Source organism: Sphaeramia orbicularis, chromosome 11, assembly GCF_902148855.1.
Source record: "Sphaeramia orbicularis chromosome 11, fSphaOr1.1, whole genome shotgun sequence".
Taxonomy (NCBI): domain Eukaryota; kingdom Metazoa; phylum Chordata; class Actinopteri; order Kurtiformes; family Apogonidae; genus Sphaeramia; species Sphaeramia orbicularis.
In genome coordinates this window covers 9,670,879-9,682,194 of record NC_043967.1, presented here as the reverse complement: position 1 = coordinate 9,682,194, position 11,316 = coordinate 9,670,879, and the positions used below count along the sequence as shown (strand labels likewise).

General features: G+C 37.6%; 1 protein-coding gene across 1 annotated transcript; it reads left to right on the top strand.

Moving 5' to 3' along the window:
• lrrc69 (leucine rich repeat containing 69) lies at positions 1–7,269 on the top strand. The gene is made up of 9 exons (XM_030148057.1): positions 1–4; positions 616–887; positions 3,709–3,835; positions 3,937–4,009; positions 5,247–5,442; positions 5,587–5,658; positions 5,764–5,865; positions 6,868–7,047; positions 7,162–7,269. Exons 1-9 carry the CDS (start codon positions 1–3, stop codon positions 7,267–7,269), a joined length of 1,134 nt encoding a protein of 377 aa, XP_030003917.1.
• The last annotated feature ends 4,047 nt before the right edge of the window (positions 7,270–11,316 follow it).

The following is an 11,316-nucleotide window of genomic DNA, read 5'->3' as shown; positions in this document are numbered from 1 at the left end:
ATGGGTTACATACAAAACCTGGAATTAGACTGCCAATTCATGAAAAACCCACATGTCCGGATTAGAAAAACCACTCGGATCATCAAATTTAACACAGTGTCTTTATTTGTAGCAGTGTATAAGACCATTTACAGCCATGTGGTCCAGATCAAATGCACTGACACCTAGGTAACTTTTCATGTCCCAATTTTGATCCTATTTTGGCACTAATATTTTATTAAAAATTCGTTAATTTTGGGATGGCTCAGAGCAAGAGTATAATTCTTTTTCCCTCGGGATTAATAAAGTATCTATCTATCTATCTATCTATCTATCTATCTATCTATCTATCTATCTATCTATCTATCTATCTATCTATCTATCTATCTATCTATCTATCTATCTATCTATCTATCTATCTTTTGTATTTATCTGAGGTCATCATTAGGTACACCCTGGGGGAAAATATGTCTAAATTTCTCTTTTATTTTTTGTTCTAAAAAGCAGACAAAGTGCCAGGTACCAAAATGTACCCAGTTTCATAGAAGCACCCATATAGTATTTTACAGTACATGTAATATCTTCCTCCACTTGTATGTGTAAATCAGTTGGTGTCATCCCTTCCTTGACCATTAGAGGTCGCATTGGAGGCCTTCACCAACTTATCAAAACGCGTCTGGTTGTCATGTCAACCAGAGGAAGAGGCTCCTCCAGGTTTTGGAGTTAGTCTCGTGCAGATGGAGTCCGTAGTCAGGGCTTTGTACAGTCATGCACCGTCTTTAAACCTGAGTTGTAAGAAGCTGCAGCAGGTTCCTCCGTGTGTGTGCAGGTTAACTCACCTGTCGGTTCTTCTGTTGACCCATAACTCCATCAGTGCTCTGCCCGCGGACCTGCCCTCCCTCCAGCACGTGAGTCCCCCCCCACACACACACACACTTTTAGCAACTTTTACTAACTTTAGCATTTAGCATTTAGCATGTTCTTTATGGAAGACATGAAATTATTTTCTCTGTCACGGTCAGAAAAACACACGGTTTGTTTACCAAGCTGTAAAAGTCACTGTTGCGAATGTAGCCTCTTTGTTGCTATATTTAGCGATTTTTCAGACCCGTCTCAAGACTCCACTAGCAACAAATTTAGCAGTATTTTTTCCCCTCATGCTAATTATTATAACATGTCTGCTTCTTCCTTCATTCTTCTGGGTGAATTTCATATTCGTAAAGCTAAGCTATCCTACGAAAGCATCCCCATCATTTCAGTTATTTTTAACAGAATTGAAAATCTATGTTGAGTCTCTAAAACATGTTAAATTTAATAAAAAAAAAAAAAAAAAAAGTTTATGAGCGCTTCAGTTTTACTGCAGTTACATTGAGTAAATTGGTCTTCCACTTCATACTATAAAATTATTTTTCTTTCCTTTTTTAACTGTACCTTTACTCATTGTTGGATCTTCATTTTTATTATCTTTTATTTATTTATTATTTATTTGTATTTTGTCTGTATATGTTTAATTTTATTTATTCTTGTAGTTTTTATGTCCTCTTATTATTAGTTTATGGCTTGGAATGTCTGATGTTCTGATGTTTTGTATATTCTTGTTATATATATATATATATATATATATATTTATATATATATATATATATATATATATATATATATATATATATATATATATATAGTACAGGCCAAAAGTTTGGACACACCTTCTCATTCTTCACATTTTCTTTATTTTCATGACTATTTTCATTGTAGATTCCCACTGAAGGCATCAAAACTATGAATGAACACATGTGGAATTATGTACTTAACAAAAAAGTGTGAAATAACTGAAAACATCTCTTATATTCTAGTTTCTTCAAAGTAGCCACCCTTAGCTCTGATGACTGCCTTGCACACCCTTGGCATTCTCTTGATGAGCATCAAGAGGTAGTCACCTGAAATGGTTTTCACTTCATAGCTGTGCCTTGTCAGGGTTACTTAGTGGAATTTCTTGCCTTATTGATGGGGTTGGGACCATCAGTTGTGTCGTGCAGAAGTCAGGTTGATGCACAGCTGACATTGGACAACTGTTAGAATACATATTATGGCGAGAACCAATCAGCTAAGTAAAGACAAACGAGTGGCCATCTTTACTTTAAGAAATGAAGGTCAGTCAGTCTAGAAAATTTCAAAAACTTTGAATGTGTCCCCAAGTGCAGTCGCAAAAACCATCAAGCGCTACAACGAAACTGGCTCACATGAGGACCGCCCCAGGAAAGGAAGACCAAGAGTCACCTCTGATGCTGAAGATAAGTTCATCTGAGTCACCAGCCTCAGAAATCGCAAATTAACAGCAGCTCAGATTAGAGACCAGATGAATACCACACAGAGCTCTAGCAGCAGACACATCTCTACAACAACTGTTAAGAGGAGACTGCGTGAATCAGGCCTTCATGGTCAAATAGCTGCTAGGAAACCACTGCTAAGGAGAGGCAACAAACAAGAGATTTATTTGGGCCAAGAAACCCAAGGAATGGACATTAGACCAGTGGAAATCTGTGCTTTAGTCTGATGAGTCCAAATTTGAGATCTTTGGATCCAACCGCCGTGTCTTTGTGCGACGCAGAAAAGGTGAACGGATGGATGCTACATGCCTGGTTCCCACCGTGAAGCATGGAGGGGGAGGTGTGATGGTGTGGGGGTGCTTTGCTGGTGACGCTGTTGGGGATTTATTCAAGACTGAAGGCAACCTGAATCAGCATGGCTACCACAGCATCCTGCAGTGACATGCCATTCCATCCGGTTTGCGTTTAGTTGAACCATCATTTATGTTTCAACAGGACAATGACCCCAAACACACCTCCAGGCTGTGTGAGGGATATTTGACCAAGAAGGAGAGTGATGGAGTGCTGCGCCAGATGACCTGGCCTCCACAGTCACCGGACCTGAACCCAATCGAGATGGTTTGGGGTGAGCTGGACCGCAGAGTGAAGGCAAAAGGGCCAACAAGTGCTAAGCATCTCTGGGAACTTCTTCAAGACTGTTAGGAAACCATTTCAGGTGACTACCTCTGCAAGCTCATCAAGAGAATGCCAAGAGTGTGCAAAGCAGTCATCAGAGCTAAGGGTGGTTACTTTGAAGAAACTAGAATATAAGAGATGTTTTCAGTTATTTCACACTTTTTTGTTAAGTACATAATTCCACATGTGTTCATTCATAGTTTTGATGCCTTCAGTGAGAATCTACAATGAAAATAGTCATGAAAATAAAGAAAATGCAATGAATGAGAAGGTGTGTCCAAACTTTTGGCCTGTACTGTATATATATATATATATATATATATATATATATATATATATATATATATATATATATATATATATAGTCCCTAAGCTCAAATAAAGGAGGAGGGTAGGAATTGTGACATTAAAAAAGTAAGAGTAAGATAATTCATTTGTAGTTCTAAACATATTTATGGTGTTTTTATACTCACTTTTTTTCTCTCCTACAATGTTATTCCTGTCTCCCTACATCATTCATTAAAATTATATGCACATTGTCAATTATTCAAATTAGGCAATGATGTCATTTAATAAATTTCAGGACAGACAATAGATACTTTCCTTATTGAGGAGTTGATAAAACTGTCTGCTCCCAGGTATAACGCCAAGATACACTTTAAATATCTTGTACCCCATGCAGATTTTTGATTACATACTTCTCTTTTTTCTCTGCAATGCCTGCAAGCTGACTGAGCTGAATTTAGGGAATAATTCCTTGAAGGAGGTCCCTGCTGTTCTGGCCCATCTGGAGTCTCTGAAAAAGCTGTATCTGTACAGCAACCAAATCACACTGGTGCCACCTGAGGTGATAGGTGTGTTCCCTGTGTTCTGCATGATTAGCACAATGCAAAGATTTGTTAGAGGAAGACAAAGCTCCAATGCGCTCCCTCATGAGCCTGTTTTTGTTTTACAGGTTGCTTACCAAACCTGGTTATACTCAATCTGAACCACAACCACATTCAGAGGCTTCCAGCTGAGGTTAAGAGGTATGTTTACTACATACATATGCACAACCCCAATTCTGGAAAAAAACAGGATGTTGTGTAAACTGTACATGAAAACAGAATGTAATTATTTGCAAATTTCGTAAACACATTTTATTCACAGTAGGATATAGAAAGCATTTCTGATGTTTAAACTGAGAAAAGTACTAAGTTGTTGGATTTAATGGTTTTGACATGTTTCCAAAAAGTTGGGATGGGGGAAACAAAAGGCTGGAAAAGTAAGTGGTATTAAAAGAAACAGCTGGAAGAACACTTCGCAACTAATTTGGTTAATTGTTAACAAGTAACGTGAGTAGTATAAAAAGAGCAGAGTCTCTCAGAAATAAACATGGGCAAGTCTAAGAAAAACTGTCTACAAATTGTGTAAAAATTTCAGAGTATTTCTCCTTAATGCCCAGGGCTGTTGCACTGTTAGAATGAGACAAGACAAGGATGACATTCTTTTCTCAAACCCCAGAAACTGGTCCCCTCAGTTCCAGACATTTACAGACTGTTGTAAACATGGTCCTTCCCAACTTTCTAGACACATGTTGCTATAGGTTGATGAGATTTACAAATCATTGCAGTCATTTACACTATTCCAACTTTTGTTGAATTGGGGTTGTAGGTAACTGTGAAAAGTAGTTAGGAATAACAATAATTAATAACACGCAACTTTAATTGAAGTTAAAGTGGAGTTGATTTAAAAGCATCACAGTAGATGTCTTCACCTCAAAATCGTATAACTGACTAAAGGAACATTCTTGACATCTCATTTCCTGCAGTGACACAATCATTTAGAAAAGCACAGTTGATGAAGCAACAGATGAAACAGTAAACCAACAAGAAAACATTTGATATAAGAAGAACTCTGTTGATTTTAATCTAAAGAAAGTTCTAAATAAGAAATAAACACTACATAGACTGGATGTGTGTAATTATCCACTAAAAGACTTACATGTTCTTTTGTAACTGCATTGTGTGCAGTACTTGCATTATTGCATGGTGTCCACAGTTGTGCTCATGTAAACATGCACCACAGCATGTTTAATTCTGTATATGGTGCACATATACATTCAGCAGAAAGGACAAACACAATAACTGTGTCAAATTTGTCATATTCTGTATTTTAAAGACTTGAGATTAATATTGGCACCTTATCTGGTTGCTGACTTTGTTTTGAATGCTTTCATTGTTTGTGGGCCTGTCCATCATGTGGTGCCTGTGCTTTTCCTTTCAGTTTAGTGAAGCTCCAACACCTCAGTGTGATGGACAACCAGCTGGAGGAGGTCCCTGCTGAGCTGGGTCATCTCACTGAACTCACTGAGATGAACTTCACTTTCAACAATGTATCCTCTCTGCCTCAGCAGCTGTACCGGTGTAGAGAGCTGACCAAGTTATACTTAGCCAGAAACAAGCTGAGCCACCTACCAGAGGTCAGGATTCACACAGCTGCCATTTAAAAAAAGTTTTTTGGAAATACATTTGTTCACCATCTGTGTCCACTGTTACAGCCCAGTTCTAACTTCATCTTTACTTGTTTCACTGTATAATGTGGCTTCATGCTGTGACCAAACCAGGGAATTGGAGCACTGGCAAAACTCCAGGTCCTGGATGTGGCTGGAAACAAGTTGTCCATGTTCCCTGTCGAGGTACGGAATATATAGTTGTAATATGTGAGTCAGAGTCGTGGTATTTCAGTGACAGTAAGTTATGGTGTTTAAACCTCACCGTCTGTCTTGTCTGACACTGTCTAGTTTTATCTGCTGCGTCTTAAAGAGCTCCATTGTGAAGGCAACAGGTTCATCCGCTGTGAGCCGATGTCAGCAGTGCAGCATGTGGAGGTGCTCACACTGAAGGTGATCGCAAGTTAACTCTGAAATATAATACGGTGCACATTACTAGATACCTCATTAAAGATGTGAAAAGTAGGGCTGGATGAAAGAGACAAAACTCCTTACTATTCTATTCTTTACCTGAATGCTGTTGTCTATCATCTATATATCATACAAATTTTCACACATTTCACAGTAATCCTCCCATATCATATCGATATCAACATCAAGTACAACTGTACTGCAAATATGTTATATACTGTGTGTGTGTGTGTGTGTGTGTGTGTGTGTATATATATACATATATATATATATTTGATTGATTGATTGATTGATAATAATCAATCAATCAATCAAATTTATCAATCAAATTTTATTTATATAGTGCCAAATCACAACAAAAGTTATCTCATGACACTTTCCATATAGAGTTGGTCAAAACCAGACTCTAAGCCAATTTACAGAAACCCAATAGAATCCTCCAGGAGCAAACACTAGTGACTGGTGACAGTGGCGAGGAAAAACTTCCCTTTGACAGAAACCTGGAGCAGACCCAGACTCCTGGAGGATGGCTGTCTGCCTTGACCAGTTGGGGTTAAAGAGAGAGAGTAAAGGAGGAGAAAAGAGAGAGCGATAGAGATAGAGAGAGACTGGGGGAGAAGGGGAGAAGGGGGGAGGTAGGGGGAGACACGTGGATGCAGTTGATGCACAGATAACTGAACTAGAACATCTATGGAACTATATAATAAACACTATCATAACTATATGGATAAGTGAGTGAGGACGATGAAGACAGGAGAGAGGCAGGAACACAACAGCAGGTCCAGAGAGGATCCTGGGAAAACCTGTGATGATCCTGGGAAAACCTGTGAGGCAATAACGCACAGAGACTCCAGGGAAGAAGTCAAGTCAGTAACATGTATTCACTGGGGCGTAAATAGAACAGAAAATTAGGAGAGAATAACAGTTACACTTGTCTGAGATAGAACACTGACCATATTCCACTGGTTCTTGTTGGGTCCATAGGAGCTGGTTGCCCGGTTTGTCCTACAGGAGGACAGGAACAGGTTGTCTCTGGTCCACAGGATGCTGCCCCACTACCCCCCCCTGACAGTGCTGTTGGCCAGTGGCAGCTGTTGTGCACTCTGCCGGGGCCCCTTCCTCACCACTTGGCTGGAGTGTGTGCATTTCATCAGCTTGAGGAAGGTCTGGTTTGTGTTTTTTCACCTATTAATATGATCATAAATTGTTATTAGTACCATGCAGTGATTTACAGTATGTAATCTAACATACAGGTGTTCATATTCATGTGTGTTTCAGGTCATGCACATGAAGAGTTCACTGATTATTCCAGTGCGTGCCCTTCTCTGTTCATACAAGTGCTTTAATACAAGTGGACATGCATACTATGGTGTGGCTTCAAGATAATACAAGTCCAGTTAAAAATGACTGTCTATGATGTCAGTCACTGTCCCTTCTTTTTAACCCCTTAACGCACAGGTGTCAAACATGTGGCTCACGGGCCAAAACCAGCCCACCAAAGGTTCCAATCCAGCTCGTGGGATGAATTTGCATGTTGTTGTTGAATATTCTTTTTTGTTCAGTGTGGAGACAAAAAAAAAAAAAAAAAAAATTACAATATGCCTAAAAATAATGACAACTTCAAATTTTCTCTTTGTCTTAGTGCAAAATATTAAATTATGAAAAAATTTACTTTTACAAACATATTTTAACATAAAATGTAAATGGCCTGAACAAATATGAACAAACCAGATATGTCTAAAGAAAATTAAGTGTAATTTGAACAATATTCTGCCTGTTACTAAATGTTTTTTGCCTTTGCAGAGCCGATCCATAATGCACATGTATAAATGATACGTTTAGACATAATATTGTTATAATTGCACTTATTTTTCTTCAGAAATTTCTTTTTTTTTCAGATTATTCAAATCTTTTTTCTTTGTATAGTTTGTAAATGTAAATATTTTCATAACTTAACGTTTTTTGCGCTAACACAAAGAGAAGAGTTTGAGTTGTCATTATTTACAGGCTCTTGTGCTACTATTTTAATGGCCTGGCCCAGTTGAGCTCAAACTGGGCCAAATGTGGCCCCTGAACTAAAATGAGTCTGACATCCCTGTTTTAACACCTCAATCTCTTTACAAGAATATTAAAAATTAAATTATTTGTGTTGTTGCTTTCAAGCTGATGCTAACTTAAGTGGAGATAGTAAATTTGATTACAGTACATCAAATAGATAGAAATTTTGGTATTATGCAAATTTGCTATAACAGGTCTAATGATCAGTAATAATGAAAAAGTATTAAAACAGATTTTCTCAGGACATGGAGATGGTTTTATTGATGTCAAAAACTTATTTTCAGTTTCCTGACTAGGTATTTATTGAATATGCCTGAATTGGTGTTGGGGGAATACATATGCTGTCTCTGTTATGGAAACAGTTGGATGCAAATTTGCGACAGTTGACGTTAAGGGGAGAAAACTCTGGACACATTGGATGGTGACTTCTATGAAACATTTTCCCAGACTGAGATTAGTGCTTTTTTTTCTAGATTAACAGTCTTTTAAACCAGATTAACAGAAATCTACTCTCTCAATCATGGTTTGAATAGACATAAACTGAATTCACAAAACTGATTTTTTTGAAGGAAGATTTAGAGCTACTTCAGGACTAAATTGAGGCATAAATTAAAACCTTCTTGGCAGGTTTAAGTCCAGATGAATGTTGCTTGTCATTGAAGACACATGAATCACAACAGGTCACAGGGACAGTTGTACCTCATGTCATGTTCTGAAAAGATTTACCTTTTCATCATTCCCCTGAGATCAGATACATTTTCACATATTATGAGACAATAAAATCTATTTTAAAAGGAGTGTGTATTTTGGTGTGTTACTGAAGCAGTCATAACATTCAACAGGAGTCAATAAAACAGTATGTCTTTCACAGATGTATGTATTGATGTGACATTTGAGACGGGTACATATCTACTTCATTTTCATTTCCAGTTCTGCTTGTGTCTCATGCTCCTCCTAGTCCAGTCTCTTTAACTGAGGATGTGTGTTTGAGGATGTGGGGGATAAACTGGCTTTCAGCTCTTCAGTTCTGTACATAAGAATATCTCCCTGAAACAAGAGCAGATCGATCAGTCAACCAGTCAATCAATCGACCAATCAATCCATCCATCAATCAATCAATCAGTCAGTCAATCAATCAATCAATCAAACTTTATTTATATAGCCCTTTTCATGCAAACAGAGTGCAACACAAAGTGCTTCACACAATGATAACAATAAAACACACGCTGAAAGACGTAGTGGTAGGTACCAAAATAAGAACAGCCTTCATACAAAAGGACAGGAGCTGAGGAAAGTGAGGAAATACCAGAGGCAGGATAAAACCTCAAAACAGAAAGCAATTTTAAATCAACCAATAAATAAGTAAATAAATAAGTTAAAATAAGATAAAATAAAAGAAATATGTAATAAAATAAAAGAATATGCCAGCCGGAAAGCAGATTGATAAAAGTGAATGAATAGATAAATACATAATAATTGTAGTAAATACAGAATAAATAAAGAGATAAAGTTGAATTAAAATCCAGGCTAAAATGGTCTTGAGTTTGCTTTTAAAAACATCAACACTCTTTTGGTTCTCAGATCATCAGGCAGGCTGTTCCACAGATGTGGACCATAAAAGTCATATGTCAGATCATATGTAGTGGTCAAATAAATTTAGATTAGATAAGAGTTTTCACATCAGAGTGACATGTACTCATATACTCACAGCTATCATTTGAACTATGCACATGATCATCATCTGGTTTGTTCTCCTGGTTACTGACCCTCCGTTATTGTTGTCAGTGACTCATCAAACCAGTCGGTATCTGTATTCACCAGTCTTCTGGAAATTATTTTTTAATATTCTTCCATAACGCTTGAATTTCTGTTGTTCCGTTGATTTAATGAATGAGTAAGGTAAAGCTAACGGTTCTTAACTGAACTTGTATTTGTCTTATTGATGTGCATTCATTTACACTGAATTCACTACAGACTGATGCAGGAGCTCCTTTTCACTGATACGACTTTAAACTAATTTTGTTCACTTTAGTTCAGGACTGTAGTCTAAAGTACTAAGCATTACTGACTGTGTCAGAAAGACATTTTTAACCCAGGACTACCTAGTCTAGTCTAAGGTTTACTAGTCCAAGCTTAACCCATAAACACACACCATCAACCAAAAGCATCTACTAATATAAAACGTTTAATTACTGTTGATCCATTAATCCTATCAATCCATGTAAATAATTGGTGTAAAATACAATTTGTCATCTTTTCATGGTCATCAGATATGACCCATATGGACGTTCAGAGGCTCCGTAGTGGACGTGGAAAAAGAGTCATCTTCTACAACATTGATTCACCAGTAAAACCCATGGAGTTGGATCAATGACAGGGGATGGCAACACTTGGTTTTATGTTTAGTCAGTTATATTTTTGTTGAAAAACTAACTTTTCACTATTTTTTCAGATTTGGTAAAATAACCTCTGAATTTACTCAGCTTTGATGAACATCTACATGATCAGTGAATTAAATATAGGAAATTACCTGATTTACACAGAAAAAACTTCAAATAAAGAGGATAATACAATAAATGGTGATAAATGGTTATTAGGTTATATATAGAGAAAAATCCATTTGGGAACTGACACAAAAGTATCACGGGGTCTTTTTGGGTTAATTTAAACCCTGTCTTGGACTCTGTGCCTAAGAGTCTACCCTCGTAGATGACTTTTGTTTCTGTGGCCACTAGGTGGCAGCAAGTGAGCACATAAAATTTCAACTACAGCGCTGATCTCAGGCTTCATGCAGTGTGTGCCAATTACAGTTTTTATGAAATACCTACAAATGGAACAAACACTGCAACAGCTAAACACTGCTTATAAAATCATTATTTTACAGCTTTTACTGACCAATGTTAGCTCAGCTGTTACATTGGTCAGTCAGTTCAAGTATATAACAATTAATAGATAACCCAGTAGACCAACTCCACACAGCCACAATTATTACATTAAAATCCTTACATTTTAATATAAACAAATAGTGTAGACCCACTGCTGTCTTACATTGGAGAAACTGGTGTTTGTGGACATTTATAAGACTGGATATATGAACATAGTGGGATGCTGTTTACTTGTCAGTGCAGATCCAGCTGCACTCAGACTCCATACCTGCCCCATCTCCATCTTTATCTCAATCTCTAGCCAGTGGCATCTGTTCCAACCTGCCAGACAACAGAGAGATAGAGAGAGAGAGAGAGGCAGAGGGAGAGAGAACTTCATTTCTAGCAAATTAATTTCCCATCCATGCCTCCAGAGCTTGGGAGCTCGTTCACTTGCTGCTGCGGCCGCTGCTGTGTGTGTCTACTGAGTTGGAGCCTCATGCATAATGCA

Excerpts from the sequence above, each read along its gene's own strand:
- lrrc69 (XM_030148057.1), top strand. Across the intron at positions 888-3,708 it reads ACCTGCCCTCCCTCCAGCAC|CTGACTGAGCTGAATTTAGG; the intron begins GTGAGTCCCCCC and ends AATGCCTGCAAG. Across the intron at positions 5,659-5,763 it reads TGTCCATGTTCCCTGTCGAG|TTTTATCTGCTGCGTCTTAA; the intron begins GTACGGAATATA and ends GACACTGTCTAG.